The following is a 20,625-nucleotide window of genomic DNA, read 5'->3' on the forward strand; positions in this document are numbered from 1 at the left end:
TTGAGTCAGCCCGCAGCGCAGGGGCCAGGTCCGTGTGGTGCAGACCCAGGTTTCTAGAAGAGCCACAAAAACTTTACAAAGCACCCATGACGTGCATGGCGCTGGGGATACTGGAAGAAATCTTTACCAGGGTGAGAAGGGGAGGAAAGGTCAGCCCGGCAGAAGGAGCAACATGAGTGAAGGGGGGAACAGGAGCGCCGTAAGCGGGACCCCCAGAGGGGACAGGTGCCAGGGACTAAGACAAGAGAAAGAAGCAACAGACTATGAATGAAACACAGAGGCCTTGAAGGCCCACAAGGAACTTGACAGACACGCAACCAAACATCTCCAAGAACAATAAACATATGGAACGAGGGACAGGTTAGCAGCCAGGATCCTGGACCCATGAAAGAGTGCAGGGCTCACATCACCCCAAGAGCCTCCCCAGTCAGTGATCTCTCCTCTCCTAGAAGGCTGATTCATAATCACCGTAGTTAACACTTACTGAGCAACTACTGCATGCCATGGATTGTCACATCCAATACTAACGATCCTATGAGACATTAATATCACCCCTACTTCCTAAATAGAGGACCAGCGCTCAGATCTAGAAACAATGTGGCCAGCGCCCCCCGCACGTCCTCTTCGGTCACTAACCATCTCCCCAAGGATATGTATATAAGCCAATATCATAGATGCGTTTTGGACTTTGAGTTTTCTAAAAATGGAATCACGCAGCATACAGTATATTCTTTCGCGTCTGGCTTCATTCGTTCAATATTATATTTGTAAGAATAATCCATGCCATTCCATGTAGTCAAAGATTGTCCATCCTCGTTGCTGTAGAGTACTCCAATTTGTGTGTCATGCTAACTTATCCATTCTACTGGTGAGAGACATTTGGGTTGATTCCAGGTGAGGGTCATTACGAATCATGCTGCTATGAACATTCTTGTGTGTGTCTTTTGATGCTCCTCTGTATGCATGTCTGTTGGGCAGATAACCAGTAAGGATCTGATCCCAAATGTGGCTGACTTGAAAGCTTATATTCTCGCCATGACTCCCCACCACTTTCCTCCATCATAGGTTTACTCTCCTTGCCTAATACTCAGTAAAGATTCTCCTTCATTAAGGAGAACCAACATCACTCCCTTTTCTGACAATGCTGGTTGGTCAGCCTATCTGAAGCATTTACCTGAACATTTTGCTGTGTGTTAAAGGAGATACAAATGTAGCATAAGACGGTCTTTGTTCTCAAGGAGTTGCTATCTAGTTGTATAAAACTAGTACTTATAAAATACATCAAATGCTAACCTGTGGGATATAGACTTTAAGTCCCCAGATGAGCAGCGAGCACGATGGGTGAGGCAGCCTGAGTGGGCCTGAGGAGATTCCTAGAGAAAACAGGCATGGAACTGAACCATCAAAAACACCTTGGGCTCTGTTTGCACAAGCTGGTTTTACCACTGTCTCGGCATATCCTAAAATACCCAGACCCTCTCCTTTTGCTTCTACTGTTCCGCAGAAGGGCCTTCGTCCCGGATACCCACTTGAATTATTCTTCTTGTTTTCTGTTTATTTTCCATTTCAAGGGAGAGTGGGAATTGGCTGCTATATAGTAACAGCTACTTCTCCCAATTAATTCTGAATTTCGTCAGATGTTCAGTTTGACAGTCCAGTTCTGCCTTCTGATTGTCTGGCTTTCACAACCACGCTAATTACCCAACTCCTAACCATTCCCTCCCTTGGGGTTAATAACACAACTTGTATAACTTGAGAAAATGCATACGATAAAAACAGTGGCCTGGCCTGGGAGAGACGCCGATGAGTGAGGAGATCTTGAGATTTCAACCACCCGCTGGTCATTTAGAGCCAAATACGAGGCCATGTAGGAAGAAAATGGGCTTGGGGAGGGAGAGGGTGAGAATCAATTAACAGGACGTTCCATGAGAAGCAGGTTATAAAAAATGGAGGCTCTCTTTCTGCTTAACATGGAACCTCAAGAGAGGAAGACTCGTCTGTTGGTTTTAAGTGAAAGGCCAAGAGCCTAGGATGGCCCAGTCTGAATTCTCTTCATGCCTTTGCCTTCCATCGACTCCATCTCCTAAATCACTTCCAGGGTGCTGCCATTCGCTCCATGGCAGGGCCTCCTCACATTAGCAGCATTTTTATTACTTTCCTAAGCCCTCAGATAGAAGCACCATTCCACTCCTCAGGGTGCTCTCTTATTAAAGTTCAGGAGGATCCTCCCAGAAAGTCATTTTCTTTTTCATTTCAGAAATGGAGTGATCTTTCCTTGGCAAGAACTGTCTGCAGCCTAGTTGGGTCATTTAGTCAATACAAGATTCATACTTTAAGAGTTCCCTCCCCAGAACTAAACGTCAGACACCTCATGGGCTTAGACCTTCATAAAATGGTCTTCTAATCCCTTAAGTCTGAAAGCCCAGGGCAGTGAGAGTGAGAAAATTAACCTAGACTGGCAGCTCTCCCATCATCAGTGAGTTGGTCAGAGTTGACTCAATGTGTCTCCTGGTTTGGACAATGAAAGGCTCTTTAGTTCACTCATTGTCTTTTCTTAAACCAAAACTCTTTCTGGATGTCGGTTGGCATGCCCAGGGAGAACCAGAGTCAAGAAGGCCACCCATTGCCAGCAGTGGACTCCACAGAAGGCAGACGAAATGAAAGAAAGTGTATAAGCTGCCCGAGGAAGAGCGGATGAAAAAGGCTGGCCAAGTACCATTTATTAGTGCCATCTGGGGAGACCAACAGCAAACCCTAGGAGGGCAGGGGACATGACCAGGATAGAGGGGCTGTGTGGGAGAAGGAATCAGGGTGCCATGTAGGACCAACCATTGGACTCCACCCTCCTCCACAGTGAACTTCTGGAAAAAAGCATGCTCCCCCAATTTGCACAGTGAAGGGACAGAAATCCCACCCTCTGTGAAAACAGCCTTAGTCTCCCTCTCCTGAGAATCCCCACAGGTGGCTCTGTTATATGGTTTCACCCCACCCTTATCACTTAGGGTGGAAAAGACAAACTTGTGGGCATCACACCTCTGGCTCTAGCCACTGCCTGACCCTGAGGTATGGCTCAGGACCATCTTGTCAACCCTAAATTCTAGTCTGCTTCGTCGGGCAACAGAGTGCAGAGCTTAAGAGCTTGACTCCCGAAGCCAGGCTACCTGGGTGCAAATCCGGGTCCTGCCATTTACCCATGTGAGTGACCCTGGCAAGTTACTTAACCTTTCTGTTGCCTCAGTTTCTTCATCTGTTAAAATGAAGCTTCTATCCTCCTTGTGAGGATTACCCCAGCACGCAGCAGTCAGCAGACATGTAAGTGTCAGCTGTTATTATCAGGCAGCAAATCTTAGTTTAAGAAAGAAGAACAAACAAAGACATGCCTGGCTCAAATCCAGGATTATTATGGATCTGCATTGGCAGAATCCACACTTGTGATTGCATTTGTGCCCTTGAGGGATGGGAGAGGGGTAGGAGAACAGAGGAAAGAGTGAACTAACACAAAGACATCAAAGGACTCCGCAAGCCTGGTTCTCTTAACTGCGGTCCATTCTTCAGTCCCCAGTGGTGTTCCAAAGCACAGATGTCAATCTTGGAGCCGTACCTACCAGATGAACCCACTGTCAGAAGTCACTGGAGGGGGCGGAGCACAAATTCCCAAATCAAAAAACCCTCAAACTCTGCAAGTTAGAAGTTATAGTTCATCTAGTCCAATCCCCCTTCAATATCCAAATCTCCTCTGTAGGGTATGGTCACTGTAGAGACCCCCCCTTCTACACTCCATGAGCCTTCCTAATTTGCATCCTCGGCAAATTAACAGAGCCATCCCAGTTCATTTCAAAAGACCCTAAGTTACATGGCAATACAGTTCCTTTTTTTTTTTTTTTTTTTCTTTAAAAATCAGCTTCAAGTACTAGTGGTGTTATTTGAGGCACTAGAAAATATTGAATTCCAGGAAACCCAAGAGGGCGAGGCAGGACAGCCAGGGAGTAGCATTCGTGTTGGGTTGTTTTATTTCTAATCTCCAGCCTCTAGAAAAATGACTTGGGTGTAATCAAATGAAAACAATGAAAATAATACACTTGAAGGTCAAATAGCTAACTTCATAGGAAACTCATTAGAAACGTGACTGGACAGATTCACAGCCCAAGAGCTTGTTTGTCTGATTATAAGTGAAGAAAACTCTCTGGAGCTGTGTGATTAACGGGTGGGTCCTTCATTTGGATGCAGTCTGAAGAGACTTCATGTGGAACTTGTGAATCTGACAGCAGAGGGAGTGTGTTAAAATGCTCAGCAATTCGCCATGGGTTCAGAAGAGTAAACACAAGCATAATACACCACTTTGCCAAGTTCAACAAACTGTTTCATGGGGCTCTGAGTCCCTGATGAGGGCAGCAACCAAATGGCTGAGGAAGGAAACCCAAGCCCAAAGGTATCGCCCACGGCTCACTGGTGACAGCTGCCAGACACATGTTCTGCTCTGGAATCCACTGATGACAAATGATCGGACCAAGACAAGTTTCCAGAGCAGGGCTCACTTCCTCCTGGTTGGAGGATCAAGCCCATCTTTCTCAGACTGGCCAAATAAATTGAAATCCCTAGGGGTGAGGCCCAGGCATCAGCATTTCTTCTTGCAGATGCCCCATGAGGTTCTAATGTGCATCCAGAGTTCAGAATCACTGAAATGGACAATCTGGCCTCAACCTTCTCTGCTACCACCTCCCAACAGAGGTTTCTATTCCAGCCAGAAAGGACCTCTCAGATCTCTAACTCACATCACATCAAGAATGATCAGTATGGTTTATTGAGTGTGTATCTGGGACCAAGCTTAGCCATTTTATTCATTATCTTAATCCTCACAATCTTATCTATAAAGTAGCTAGCTATTGACCCCATTTTATAGCTAAGGGAACCAAGCCTCAGAGGGGGTAAGTCACTACCCCAAGGTCACACAGTAGCAATTGGCAAAGCAATTGATTAATTCAAATCTAAGCCCATTTGGACAATGCCTACATATTCACCCTGCTAGACCAGTACCTGGCATATAGGTGCTCAATACATCTTCGTAAAATGAATGAATGAATGAATGAATGATTAAGTAAGAAAATGAATAAGAACACGGGGTAGTATCAGTGACCCACAGACCTTGTTAGATCAAATCAGCTGTCCCCTGGCTTCGAAAGAGCCTAAATCAGGATTTGCCTGCTGCCTGAAAACTCCGGATTGAGCCAGAGAAGAAAAATGTTAACCGCTTCCATTGTAGGTATTTCCAAATCACTGACGCTCGCAATGAAGCCCTGCTTTAGTTTCTAACCTACTGAGCAGGGGTTTTTCTAATATGGTGCTTCTCAAACTTGAGTGCATCAGAGTCACCTGGAGGGCTGGTTATCACACAGAACATCAGGTCCACTTGCAGGGTTTCTGATTCAGTGGGTCTGGGATGGGGGCCCAGGAGATGCTGATGCTTCTGGTCCTGGGTCACCCTCTGAGAATCGTGCTCAAGTGTATTATTCGGCAGTTTATCAGGATCCTGCCATCCTCAAGGGGTTCTCTTCCAGGGGCAGCAAAAGTTTCTCACTCCAGGACCTCTGCTGAGTTCTGTGGAAACAACTTGCACTGGTCTCATTGCCTCTGGCCACAAGTTGCAAGGGAGGAGAAGGCAGGAATGCCCGTCATCAGAGCCTGGATTTTTAAAGCAGTGATTTTCACCAAGAGACAAGAACTAGATCCCCTTCCAGAAAGATCTATCGGAATCTCATAAGGCACAGGTAGCTTAAAAAAGCATATTGTAATGTGTACTTCTAAGAAGCTGGGAGGAGCTTTTAACTGATAGTAAATTCATCCAAAACGTCTCCACAGTAGGAGTTCGGAGAATTTAGTAGAATATGGACTCTTTTACATCTTCTCATGGACAGCAGGCTTAAGGCTCATGGAGCCAGGGCATGAAACTCACATGATTATTAAAAGAAACACATTTGCTTGCTACTGTGTTTTTGAAGTTTGAGAGACTCTCCCAAAGGCAAGAGATCACACCTGACAAATGCCAAATAGCCATCCTACTTTGTCCCAGAAAGCCAGGCTCACCCTTACCTAAGACAGGGGATGTGATGAAAAGGCTGGCCAGTCTGGCATATCACAATGTAAAAAAGGGCCGAGAGAGAAGATGTAATCTTGCAGGGCCAAGAAAAGAGATTTCCAGGAACAAAAAAAACACAAGAGCATAGAAGTGAAGGCACCGGTCCAATCTCCCCACTCCCCACCTTTTTGCTTTTACATGCTGGACTGTGCTGTTTCCCCGAAGTGTTGGGCAGCAAGATGCTGGGTCCTGGTTTTGCAGATTGAGTCTCCTGGGCTTCCAAAGGGGAAATGGGGGTGAGACAATGTGCCTTTGATGTTTGAACTTGGGTCCTGAAATCAGACCCCCAGGCAAAAACCGTTTTTATCTCTTCCATCCTAGGCAAACCAAGTTGAAAGCTCCGGGGCACTTCCTTTTCAGCTGTTCTTTCCTTATTGTCAATTACCTCCCTGCTGAGAGAATGGAATTCCTTTGACTGAAAACAGGGGTCCATCCCAAGATGGTGCCAGAGATTTCTTTCTTCCTTTTCTCTCCCGATTAGGTTACCCTTATAGCATCACACGCTAGAAGGTGTATGTCTATCCTCTTTTATTTACTTAGCATTAGAAGCCAGTTATGGTTGGTGTGTTTACACAGAGTTGACAAATTTGAGGGTCAATCACCTTCACCTACCTGTCAATAGGAGAGTAACCCCAGGATCTGGTTTGGGAAAGAAACATTTAAGAGGAATTATTTTTGAGATCTGGTGAACAGCAGCACTGATTCAGTGAAGCTGCAGGTTTTATGAGCCTGCAGGTACTGTGAATAATATACAAATAACTTACATTTCCATGAACTGCAGCTGAGGAAACACCTGACCTATGAATTTACTGGACTGGGGACCCAAGCTTCTTCCTAACATGTATGCAGAAATATTCTCTAAAATACCCACCAAGCTGGGATTTAATACTCTCACATATTTAAGACAGTAACCTCTATGAAGGCCAGGAATTATCTGTATCACAGGGTTTAGGACAAGGCTTGCCCCCAATTAGGGGTCGCTGCAGACCACCAAATACCTGGTTATTATCAGCAGCACAAGCTTCAGAGTGTCGCTAAGTTCAACTCTCAGATCCACCAGTTACTAGTAGTTGGTATAACCTTGGAAAATGCACTTAGCCAACAAGCTGAATTTTCCTTACCATAAAATAGGGATCTTAACAATTCATCTTTCATGGATATAAGGGTTAAATGAGATCATACATACACATATCCTAGCACAGGGTAAACACTCAATAACTCCAAGCTATTATTAGTATTACTTTCAAGTGTTAATTTTAAAATGTTACTTCCTTCCTCAAAACCAGTGGCATCCCCCTACTCCTGGTGTAAAAAATCCATACTCTTTCCTTTAGCCAATGTGGTCAAAATATGGCCCTCTCCAATTTCCTCTCTCTTGCCACCCTATTCAGTCCCTCAGTCTCAGAGGCCCTCTGTCACTTCTCACAATACAAGCTGCTTCCCTCCTCTGAGCATCTGCACATACTGTTCCCTCTGCCTGGAATGCCCAGGTCTTCGAAGGGCTCACTCCTCATTCCATTCAGGTCTCAGCTCAAAAGTCACTTATCTGTTCGCCTGTCTATTCACTGAATTTCAGCTCCATAGCCCAGAGCCTGCCTTGTTCACCTCTGCATTCCTAGTACCTAGAACAGGGCCTGGCACGTAGTAGGCACTTAGTTTTTTTAATGAATGAATTATTCCTCTGGAACTAGTTATTTCAATATCACCTGACTGTACAGTCCAAAATGGTGCATTCCCCACATGAAACCCCAAAGGTCCTAAACGTACAGGGTTAGGCGCATCATTGCTTTGTCATGTTGCTGCTATTATTGTTATTGCTACTGCTGCTTTTGCTAGGATGTGTGTGTGTGTGTGTGTGTGTGTGTGTGTGTGTGTCTGTTTTAAATCACAAAGGTCCTTGTTGAAGAAGAAATTGTAAAGTTCACTTAGCTTATGTCCAAACAGCCAATTAGATACCTGGGCACTGATTTTTCACTCAGAAAATTAACACATGTCTGAACTCAGCTAAGGCTCCTGATTGGCCCATCAAACGACCAATCAGCTTCCAGGGAGAAGGTTTCACTTTGTGAGCTACAGAGGGACCAGGGTATTAACTCACAGACTCAGTTCCCAACACCATTGCTACCTCTGCACTGCCCCTGCCACACCCCAGGGTTGAAAGGGAGGGAAAAGGCCAGGCTGAGGGGGATGCCTGGGGCACAGTGGTGGGCTGCAGAACCAGCAAAACAAGACACAAGGTCAGAAATACAGGGCTGAGGCCTGGCAGAGGGAAAAAAACAAGTAGGGTAAGAAGACCTGTGTGCCAGGGCCACCAACTAGCCAGCGTACCCAGTATTATAAGCTGAATATTCCCAGCCCCACTGCAAAACAAAAAACAAACAAACAAAAAACCCTATGTTGAAGTCCTAACACCTAGTTCCTCAGAATACAATCCTATTTGGAGATAGTCTTTAAAGAAGTAATCAAGTTAAAATGAGGTCATTAGGGTGGGCCCTAAGCCAAAATGATTAGTGTCCTTCTAAGAAGGAAAAATTTAGACACAGACACATACAGATGTGAAGACACAGGGAGAAAATGGCAGTCTACAAGCCAAGGAGAGAGGCCTTAGAAGAAACCAACTCTACTGACACCTTAGTCTTGGACTTTCAAGCCTCCAAATCCAAGAAAAAATAAATTTCTATTGTTTAAGCCACCCAGTCTGTGGTAGCAGCCCTAGCAAACAAACACACCCAGGGAGTCATGAACCTTCCAGAGCCTCAGTTTCCACAACTACGATGCTGTCCAATATGGCAGCCACTAGCCAAATGTGGCCGTTGAGCTACTTGAAATGTGGCTAAAGTGTCTGAGGAGCTGAATTTTTATTTCATTTAATTTTAATATCCATCTGTATGTAGCCAGTGGCTTAGACAACATAGTTACATACTTAATTTCAGAGGATTTACAGACCCCCTGTAGCTCACTCATGAAATATCCTGTCAATGGCCCAGATTAAGAACTACTTAGGATGATTATGGGGTCTTCATAACAATGACCTTTTTGAGCTTACCAGTATACGTATCATCTCATTTAATCCTACTGACAAACCCTAGGAGGGGGTAGAATTGTTATCCCAATATAGGTGCAGTCATTGAGGCACTGAAAGGCCCACCATCCTGCTCAAAGTCTCAAGTCTGGTGTGAGAACTCAAGCTCTTCCCCGACTCCCTAAAGCCAGTTCTAAGGGTTTTATGAATTGAAGCCCAAGCTCTCACCTGAGGCCTTGGTGAAAGTTATTTCTAGTCACCCAAAGAACTTTAATTCATGCTGATACCCATCTTTAAAGTTACGAGCAAGGGCTTCTCTTCTTGAAGCCTCCAGCAGGGGCTGGACTAAGGCCTTGACCTTGATAATAGGATGTTCTTCCATTGAGGTTCATCTCTGGCCTTCCCTTGGAAGGGGGACAGACTCCTGTTCCCCATTCAGCCTGAAGGATTCCCAAGGTCAAGGAGGGCATGATGCTAGTAAAGAAGTAGGCTTCTTGATGCCAGACTTCTGTGACCACAGACCCGTCTCCCAAATAAAGAACTGGAAACTTCATGCTGGATTAAAACTCTGCTTCCTGGTAAAGAAGCCTCCAGCTCTAGGCTAAGAAATCTCACAGAACTGCACACAGAGCACGTGACCCACACTGGTCCACACTGCATGATGGCCTTCAGGTTTCCATGGCAACACAAAGAGCAAAAACACTCCACATTTAATAAAATTCACTCTCATCCTGCATTTTGTATCTCAACTCACTTCTCACTTCTGGAAATTCCCCTCAATTGCCAGGCATATTCAGATTTGTTTTATCAGCCTGGAATTCTACTTTTGTCAATTCTTCCTCCAAAAAACTCCTTCAAGGCCCAGCTTGGATGCCATATATTTCCATGAAAACTTCTAAGCTTGGGCCTCCTTGGTCCCAGAATATATTGTTTACATATCTACAGCAGGTCCTGGGCAGGGCCTGGGACTCTGCATTTCTAACAATCCCAATTTATGCTGATGCTTCTGGTCCAGGGACTGCAGTTTGAGACTCACTGCAAGAGATGTTTGTGGAATGAATAAGTGACTGAATAAATGCAGATTTCCCCCTTAAAAATCCTATCTCCAAGGGTCCCAAAAATGAGCTTTAGAAAAATCAAGATAAAAGATATTACCAGCATTTACTTCTACATGAGGAGCCAAAATAGAAATAGCAGGGGGAAAAAAGCATAGCAAAACCCAGCAGGGAACCAGAAGAAGGAAAACTGAAATATCAGAAAAACTTTAGGGTCACCGTCTGGTTTCCTCTTAGCCCTTACTGTATAAGTTATGATGAACAGACCAGAAATTAAAAATAGGTTTATTTTTCTGACTCAACCATATATTAAAAAATATTCTACAGAAATGTTTTGACTCAGTAAATCCAAGACTAGGGATTTTTCATAAGAAAATAATCAGAAATGAATGTAAACATGATGTACAAGGAGAGTCTTTAAAGCCCTGTTTATAATAACCAGAAATTTAAAACAATTTATATATTTGACAAAAGAAAATAGATCCAATAAATTATGGTATGTCCATAAATGGAACACTATAAAGCCTTTTAAAATGTCCTTATAGTGGAATATTTATTGATATAGGAAGAGATGCATGATATAAAAAATGAAAAAAAAATCAAGCTAAAACCCAGTATAAACAGTATGATCTAACTCTGGATAAAAACCACATTACAGATATAGAAAAGTAGACTAAAAATATAAATATGTATAAAGAGCCATTCATCAAAATGAGAGCAGAAATTATTTTTAAAATTTTAACAGTTGTATTTCAATCATTCCTGCCATAAACACATGTTGCTTGTGTAATTTTTTAAAGGATAGTTTTTTAAATGACAGACTGGGAAGTTTATACTCTCCATTTCTTCCCATGAGGAACCAAAGAGTTGAAGCATGAGCACCTTTATAAGCTCTTCCCCTCCCTGTCCTTCTATAAACACCAACAACTCGAACTGCATTTGCAAAGTATCTGTCACACCAACAGATCCCTCTGCTTTCTTGGCATTTCTTGGACCTGCTGGAAGTTAATTCCTAACTCAGAAAGGCTAACTTTGAATAACTCATGACACCACCCCTGAAGCATCAGCTTTGGGGAATGACATTTACAATAGATCCACCGTTACTTGGCCACCCAGAAAACTGCCATTTTCCAGAAACCACGGCTGTCTCACATAGTGGTTTTCAATAAGGTGGGTTGCTTAGCAACCACCAAGAAACAGGGAAGACAGAAGGAGTCACCAGCCACAGCTACTTTATCACCAAAGTGCGCTGTGCTACATGTGTCTGGTTGCACTCAAGGTAACCAAATAAGAGATAACACCCAGCTATTTTTGCATCATGAGGAAAAAATACTTGGCTCCTGCCCAGAAGGGCAATTACCTAAAAATCTTGGCAGGCCCCATGGTATGAGAAATGGTAACTGATACGGGGGTGAAAAAAAAATCACTGACCTTCATAAATACTGATGATATGAGGATGGTTGAGGGATGACATGATCTCAATCTCTCGTCTGATGTGAACCATGTCTTGTTCATCCTTAATTTTGTCCTTACGAATGGATTTTATAGCAACCTATAAAGTCAGGAAATGAAATGTTACTCAGAGAACTAAACAGATGCAAATCAGCCATTGGGAGAGTTTGGAAAATAAATACAGATGTTACTTGTTGGCAGAACCGACAATAACCAAAACAAAGCTTCGAAATACCCCCGTCACATCTTTCATTTATAGCAAAAACACCCTTCTCCAGACAACAGAAAACATCAGGTTGTAACAGCCTGGGTTTGGGATGGTGGCTTTTTTTTTTTTTTTTTCCCCACAAAGCAGAGGGCTGCTTCACGTGGCCAGATTCATTTACTCTAGGAATCCTGATCCTTTGAAAAAAGAAAAAAGGAGAGCTTGGTTTACAGGGTGTCGATGACTAAACATGGAGAGGTGAAATTAGCATCACTCAGCCCCACCATGCAGCTGCCGCAGTGATGGATAGAAAAGGCTTTACTGCGTGGCCTGTCTCAAGGCCAGTTCTGCTCAAACCTTGGGTTTTAAGACTCCGGCTTATGCTATGCTGATGCAATTGCTCAGAAGCCAAATCCTTCCTACATCCTTCCTCTCACTAAGGCACCTTTGACAGCAAGTGATACGACCAAAAGGCCCTGCTTGAGAAAAGTCAGAGTAAAACCAAGGAAGCTAAGCGAGACTCCCTGCCCAGCCCCAGTTGATTCCAAAAGCTCCGTGCCAATGTTGTCTGCAAATCCAAACTGCAGAGAGTTGCCAGGGCCAAGGCGCAGAGCAATTACTCAAAAGAAACACATAAATAAAAAGACATTAAAGGACAATGGGAATCTAATAAGGAAGAAATATGTTTGCCAATGAATTCATCTCTGCTCATAAACAAGTTGGTTGATAATTTAATCCGCCTTGGCTCTAAGGGGGGCAAAAACTACTTTGGCGGAGGGGGTTAGCCATGGGTAACAAGGAAACCTGCCAATCGATTTGCTGCCAGCTCTGAAAGCCTGCTTAGTTCCCTCCAAACCGGTCCTCTTGTGACCTCGACCCTCACCTTAGCAACCTTTCCTGGATGAAAGGAAGTAAAACCACCCCTCGGATTGCAAAGGCTCTGGAGGAAAGAGTCCTTGTTAGCAGCAGCCCAGGGCCACACCTCGCCTATCACAGGGTCAAGCATGGGCGGCTGCAGCAGGAATGCACTCACACCTGTGATCATCTGCAGTTTCCGACTGGGCGCCAGATCCCCGTGCAGCGCTATACACGGAAATGTCTCTAAAATACAACCGGTCCATCTGTGACGCCACAAGACTTAGGAAGCTCTTGTTATTCTTGATTTTGCTCTTTGCTGGTTAAATCAACTAGCAGGTCCCCGGATTTCTCCTTTGCAGACCTTTCCCCAGCTGTCATTAAATCAGTATTGGTGTCATTCATTACCTGACCCTACACTAGGGGAGATCTTGTTCACTGCTTTCTCTCCAGCGCTTAAAACCATGCCTGGCGCGTGGCAGGCCTGAGAAAACACTGAGTGTGGGCAGGGAGGCAGGTACATAGAGAGGGAAGGGGGAAGGAGGGAAGAAGGGCAGGGGGGCAGGGGTTGATGTTATTAGGTGGATGAGAGGCCAGACCAGGGAAGTGATAGTGGAATTGGAGCAAAAACGGAGGGACCACTCCAGTCAAACAGCACCACCAAGACAGGCACGTCAAGAAGGTGACTTAGGATTTCTTTGGCATCCTACTTAACGTGGGCAATTGAGGAATGGGGAAAGCAAACAGGAAACACAGGACGCCCTGCTGTAAACCCAGGGGCAGGTAGCACCCTCCCTAGAGTGTGGATGGACCACGCGTCTGGGGAGACAAGGAGGCTGCACAAAGATGAATGAGTTTCCAGCTTCAAGGCCCCCTTTCACCAGGGTGCCAGGCCCCCCAGCTCCCCCAGGCCCTCACGACAGCCCCATTCAGGATGCAGCAAGAAATGCCTGCCTTTGCTTACGTCAAATGTAAAGACATGACTTGAAGGCTTTGATTTATCTGAGCAGGGCCTGCGATCCTGGGAGCTTGCTCTGGAGGAAGCCGACAGTGAACGCACTCAGGCCGTGGAGGATGTGGGTGGCTCTTGGACCAACTCCTACATTCCTCCAGGAACTAAAGATGGGCCAGAGTGGTGAAACTACCCCTTTGATTATACAGCAGGCTGAACTTGGCCTTGGGGAGGCCCTATTGTCAAATGACAATAGAAGTAAATTCTTTCACCATCCAAGGTCAGGGGAGGGTAGTGACATTCCGGGGGTTGAGAAAATAAGTGGACTTGTCAATCCCCCCAACCATGCAGCGAGAGGCCAACGGTCCCACGGTGTCTTTGCCAGAGGGATGTTTCCAGCCCAGTGTGAAGAGGAAAGTGCCCACATTCTAATCACACCCCGCTCGGCACTGAGGAGACTAAAAGGGCTCCATAAATGTTAATAGCCATGGTGGTTATCCCTCCACAAAAGCTTCCCTCTTCCGACAATGAATCTTCTATTGAAAGTGTAAAAGAGGGCTCATTCTGCCCCCTATTTCAAAGGCGTGGTGGGAGACAAATGCTAGAAATCACTGAGAACTGTCAAGGCCAGAGGGGAGACATTCAGTTCAACTCCCAAGAGCGGGAGATGACTCACCCAAGGTCATAGATCCAATGAATGGCCAACCACGAAAGCAATAAGGATAGAAATAATAGCGGCATTCACGACGCACTTAATATATGGTACAGACACTGTGATAAGTGCTTACATCCTTATCATTCAAGCTTCAGCTCCGTGGTCCCTCAGGGAGGCCTTCCCTGAGCCCTCTACCTGATAAGGACACTCCTGGCCTTACACTCTCCCTACACCTTTCCCACACCATCTGAAATTATCCTGCTCCTTTGTTTGATGCATATTCAGCCTGAGGCCAAATCCAGCTCCCAGGATGTTTCCATAGGAGCCAGATAGCTAAAAATGGTTGTCACATTTTTGATGAGTTGTTTAAAAAGGAGAATGAGATCTAAAAATGCAGCTTCTGTAACGTAATGCAGCGCCTCCTTTGTGAAGTTGAAGGATAAACTGAGCCAGCACACGGTGAGGCAGCATGATGGTTAAGGACATGGCCTTGAGTCCTGGCTAAAACCACTCACCAGCTGTGTGACCTTGAGCAGGTCGCAAAACCTCTCTGTGCTCCAGTTTCCTCATCTGTCAAGCAGAAAAATACAGGACCTGCCTCACAGGGCCCTATGAGGATTAAATGGCTTAGAACATGCCTGGCCCAGGATAAGGGCTTAATAAATGTCAGCCACATTTAACCCAGAGACAATACCCCATAAATTCCTCCTGCGTCCTCGTGGGGCAGCAAGTGAAGGTCTAGGGAATGGAGACCACATTTGTTCCCAAAGTGCAAAAAGGGCAGGAGAATCTCTCTCCTGGGTCTTTAAATTGTACCCTCATCAGAAATGTCTGGAAGCTCAGAACAGCTGAGCCCACATGAGCATCCGTGGCTCCTGAGTCTGAGACCAAACAGGAGGACGAACAACTGGAACCCGAAAAGCAACCTCAGGACCATTTCCCCTTTCTCCTTCCAATAGTGGCCAAAGGCTACCAAAGAGATACACAGAGATGCCCGATATTATGGAGCAAACCTCCTCCCCAGTTTTCCTCAATCCTCACCCACATCTACAAAGAAAGACAGAGGTAAGGAAAGGGCCCAGCAGGAAGAGGTTACCAAATGTCTGAAATCATACACCCTCCAAAAAAAAGTCCAGTTGGTTCCTGCAGGCGCTGGAGAGATTTCACTCTGCCTTCAAAATGATTGAAGCTGGGAACTCAGGTGTTTAAGCCCAACGCACAGCCCAGCCCCTTTCCTAAGTGTTCCCAAGTCTAGACATCACCCGTGTGCCTTATAAATGAGGCCACCCTATCATTCAATGATTAAACCTTATGGCTGTGGACCTGCAAATTCTGCCCTGCGGTGCCTGACTGTTTAAGAGGCAAAAAGCCCGGCCAATGCTGATCCCTTGCTAAATATAACAGCCTTCTCTTCTGCAGTGGTTGTTTTTCCTTTTTTGAATAATCACCCAGAACTACCTGCTCTGCAGCCTGCTGGGCTTCCTTTTCCACAGTGGCCGTTGTGAATGTTAAGAGCTCGGGGATCTAGGCAGGGCTACGGAGAGCAGAGCAGTATGATGAAAGCTCAGGCTTTTGCTGGCTGGATGACCTCAGGCAAACCTGAACCTCACAGGTCTCAGTTTACTCATCTGTAAAATGGGGTCAGCAAGCCCTAACTCTTGAGGCTGTTGTAAGAGGGAGAAGTAAGTACAGTGCCTGGCCCTCAGGTGTTCACTGAATGGCAGTGACTATAACGAGGCCTGTCAGAACGACACGGTGATACAGGGTCTTGGGCCACGTTTAAAGGGGTGACAAGCCCACAGCACATCATCACATGGGCCTCTCCCCTCCCCATTCCTCCCACACACATCCTCCCCTTCCCCACATTTGTACTGAAGCAAGAACAGGTTAAATTTAATATCCAGCCTGCATGCCTACACAGAGCAGGGCACCCAGCCATCTTCCCGGGCTGCTTTGGGGAGTGGAGAAAATTCCGGGCAGGTGTGTATTTGAGGCTCCAACCAAAAGAATCACTACCCTCTTCCCTCCACAGCCACCTCCCATGGTGCTCATGGATTGACATCTGTCAGCCTAAAGAGAGGCTGTTCCAGAACAGTGCCTCTCAAAGGGGTCCTGGACATCTGGTCAAAATGAAGATTCTGAATCCACAGGTCTAAGGTGGGGCCTGGGATTCTGGGGTTCTAGCAAACTCCCAGGTGATGCACCAGTGCTGTCAGCCCAGGGACCACACTTGGAGTAGCAAGATCTTAGTGCTTTGTCTTTGGCCTAACAGATCAACATTTTTAAAGCAACGGCAATATTCTTAATAATAACAGTAACTAATATCTAGTATGTGTTAACCATGTGCCAGTGGACTTTATCTCATTTAGTCCTAACTACGACCCCATCGTACAGGGGCACCTAGGCACCGAGGAGATAAACATTGCCCAAAGTCACACTGCCTGGAAGAGATGGAGCGAGGACTTGAACCCAGGCAGGCTGAGCCCAGAGGCTGCTGATTCTCGAGGCTGTGGATAAAGTCGGGATGGACAGCAAACATGGCAGGTGACAGAATCTCTCAAAGGATCCCAAACAGTCCCCAAAGCCCAGTGTGATGGGCCCCCTCCAAGCAGATGAAGTTTTTTACACGGTCCCATGTGAGGTCCTGGGAGGTCAGGAGTCGGGGACTGAGCAGCAGGGAAGAAACAGGGCCATAAAACACGGCATTAGCATCACTTAGTGAGAACAAGTTTGAGTTCTAATCCCGGCAACAGGAGCTGGCAGCTTCCCTGCCATTCACAGGTGTGATCTCACACCCGGCCACGTTCCACGGCTCCACGGGAGCTGCAAGGCACTGAGTCAGAGGCAGCTCAGGGGACCTTTTCTTACCAAGAGGCCCAGAGGCCATCTGCAGTGGGAATGAATGGTTAGCCAAGTCAAGTTGGAGGCCAGCGTAAGGCGTTCCTGCTCTGGCCTGGTTGATGGTCAGAGTTCAAGGCAAAGGCACAGCTCCGCATGGGCCCCACGGGTCCAAAGCTCCCCAGGATCACCAAACGGCTTTCACTTAGAAAGGCTGTGCCCGGCCATCACCACGGTGACACCAGCCAGGAGGCCACCTTGCAGCCAAGGCCCCTGATTAATTAAATGCCCCCCAGCTCTTTGTGAGGAGTCTGGCCAACTCAGGACAACACTCTAGCAAGTTGCCGTGATGCAACGTTCAGCCCCATGGAAACCCAAGGCAGCTCCACCGTGGGCCTCTTCCTCTCTGGCCTGTTGATTCATGTCAATGCATGGATGTTTCTTCAGACAGAAGCAGGTTGGAAGCCAAGAGTTGTATCAGCAGGCTCTGAGGAGAGGCGTCCTGACGCCAGGGAGCACAGCATATAGAAGAAACACCTTTTTCTTCAAAGAACGTTATCCTACCATTCGCCACCACCAGCCTTTTAACCTTCTAAGAGGTTCTGAACATATAATCCTGTGTAAATCAGCTCTCAATCCTCGATTTCCCAAAACTCCCCATAAGAGATGGTGTTTCCTCAGATGACCCTGATTTTTTTTTTCTCCTGCCATGAAAAATGTGTTCTATCTCCAGAATTGAAACAGCAAAGCAGATTTTTATTTGACCGGGCCAGGGCCCACTTCGGAGGTCCTCAGAAGGGCCTGGGATGTTTCTATCTACAGATACAGTCATCCCTTGTTCTGGACCTGCCCCCTTCAAGGGCTGAGCGAAGAATGTCATTATTGCATGTGTCGATGCCACAAGGGAAGTGGAATTAATGACTAAGAAACTGCAGGCAGATTTACACTCCCTGTATGGCACTGAGGTTTGTAAACAGGAGACAGTGGCCAGGGCTGACCGGGCAGGCACCGATGGAAAGTTAGCGCCAGCAGCAATGATAGAGCAAGCGACAAGCCCACCCCGAGCACGCAGTTAGATTCCAGGAGACAGCACTTGGCCAAAGGCTGGCTGGTGTACCACCTGCGTCAGATCCTCCGTCTGGGGAGGAAAGGGGGATGCTGACTGCCATAATGCAGATTCCAGGGCCCAGCCCAGACCTATTGAATTCGAGGATGAGGACAAGCTGGGATGGGCACTTTTTACAAGCTTCCCCGGTGATTCTGCGGCACTCTTTAGTTTGACCTTAAACCACAGTCACTGTGGCCGGGATGGCACTCCTTCTGTAACTTAAATACTATGCAGTCATATTAAATGCTCGATGATTAAGGAAAATTCATGAACTGCCCATCTAGAAAGAGGGAAATTTAAAACAAGCTACTTCCTTGAAGGGACTCAGTGACCTGTATTAATTTGCCCCTGGGAAAGGGAAGGTTTGTTCCCAGAGGACATCTGGCTCATCCTAGCCCGAGGCAGGCCTGTGGATGCCCGGAGGCCACGGAAGCTGGCTGCTCATGGGTTACTTCATGCTCTGCAGGCCACCTGGAGCTCCCACGCCTGGTCAAAGTGAATGTGTCCAGAGGAGGAGAGAGGAGGTGAGCTCTGGAGCCCCCCATCCTGCCTGCTCTGTGAGAGAGGGTCTAGCCGGGGCTGTGAGAAGCCCCCTCTTACGGGGATCCGCTGGAAATCTCTTAAGAAACCATCCCAAGGCCCCCTGCAGGAAATGGTCTCCAGTAGCACAAGAGATGCTACACAGGCAACACCAGCATCACAAAAATACTGAAAACGCGAGGCTTGTTCAGCTGGGACTCGAGTGGCCAAGCAGGGGGTTATTTTTGGACTCTCGCATTCCTGAAAGCCAAACGCAACACCAACTCAGAAATCTAAAGCTCAATGACTCTTCTTCCAGGTTTCAATAGCTCTGGGGGGAGGACAGACCAGATCAGAGGCTGAGGTTACTTCTAAGTTGGACAGCCTCAAGTAGTAGCATCTGATCACTCTGACACTGTTTATACCACAGCTTGAATAAGCTTAGGATTGTGCAACTTCGATTTATCAAGCTCCAAGCCCAGCAGAGCCCCAGCCAGAACTGCTAAGAAAGCCAGCCTCAGCCCCTTGGCCCTGTCATCAGTCACAGGAACTTGGCCCAGGTGCCCCCTGCACAGGGAGGTACTCAGACAAACATGTCACAGCCTCAGTTTCCTCATCTGCAAATAAGGTGACAAGAGCACGGACCCCACGAGGTTGCTGTGGGGATCGTATCAGATTGTGTATATGATGAAGGGCGAGAAGGCATAACCAGCAACATCATCACTGGCAGATGTTAGAGCTACAAGGGCCCCAGAATGTTCTATGCCAGCCCCCTCGTTTTACAGATGAGGAAACCGAGTCCCAGGGAGATTAAAGTACAGGCCCAAGTTCACGAAGCTAACAGCAGTACTGGAACGGCAACAAGCGTCCTGATTCCCACTCCACTCCTGGATACATCATACCCTGGGTGGGGATTCCCAACCAAATTCCAAACCACAGCTAGCAGCAGGACTGAAACTGCCACCCCAAAAAAAAGGGTTTAAATTCACATTTACATGTGAGGCAGGCCCCAGCACAGTGAAGTCCCCAGAACTGCTGCATTATTAATAAACTGAGGTGGGGGCGTGGGGCGGAGGTGACAGCCACTCCTAAGCGTGTTGGCAATTTAGGACCCGTTTCACAGCACGATGCGTGATTTCATTTCCATCTGACGCCAGGGGGCTGTCCTCACACAGACCTGCTGGGGACACTTTTCAGTCCAATTCAGTCCGATCCTTGTTCCAATATCTGAAGCTTGATTTGATATCACACGTGAGTAGGCATACCTGGGCGGTTCTTCTCCCATTATTTCTTAATTCACTGAAAACATTGCTTTTAAATATTAACTTCAGGCGGCCACTGAATCACTGACCTTGGGAACCAATGAAAAAGGGACACAAAAGACCGAAGAAACATTAGTTTTCCAAAGGGAAAGGAAATTAGCCAACTGAGTTTAGCTGATCCAGGTAAGCAGAACAAAGAAAAAAAGAAAGTTTTTTAATTTCTTAAGATGGTAGGATACATGTAACACACACACACAAATTAAAGGGCATGGCTTTAAATTTTATATTTTAACCATGGGTGATTTTAAAGATAAGTGAAAGAGAAGAGTCCTCAGAGGTTATTTTTATACTGACAGAATCCCTTTTAGGCGAAAAACGGGCATATAGCAATTAGAGCGCAAAGACGGATCAGAGAGGGAAGAGATATGAGCCCATATGTCTGTCTGTCCCCGCCCCCACCCCCAGAGGCCTCATTCATCATCTCCTCACAAGCAGCAGCTTCTTTTCCTTCCAGGGGAAGCTCTCAGCTCTCAGTGTCCATTATCCCTGCTCCACAGCCGCTTCCCCCC

At 46.4% G+C, this 20,625-nt stretch overlaps 1 protein-coding gene across 3 annotated transcripts in view; it reads right to left on the reverse strand.

Moving 5' to 3' along the window:
• The window catches only part of NUAK1 (NUAK family kinase 1), a 68,299-nt gene that overhangs the window by 26,950 nt on the left and 20,724 nt on the right, over positions 1-20,625 (reverse strand). For all 3 annotated transcript variants that reach the window (XM_027107426.1, XM_027107425.1, XM_027107427.1), the window contains exon 2: positions 11,642-11,762. In XM_027107426.1, coding sequence (XP_026963227.1) covers positions 11,642-11,762 — 121 coding nt within the window. The remainder of the gene's footprint in view (positions 1-11,641; positions 11,763-20,625) is intronic.

The sequence above is a fragment of the Aethalodelphis obliquidens genome, unplaced genomic scaffold, assembly GCF_003676395.1.
Source record: "Aethalodelphis obliquidens isolate GAN/ISIS:26980383/991018 unplaced genomic scaffold, ASM367639v1 scaffold8, whole genome shotgun sequence".
NCBI lineage: Eukaryota > Metazoa > Chordata > Mammalia > Artiodactyla > Delphinidae > Aethalodelphis > Aethalodelphis obliquidens.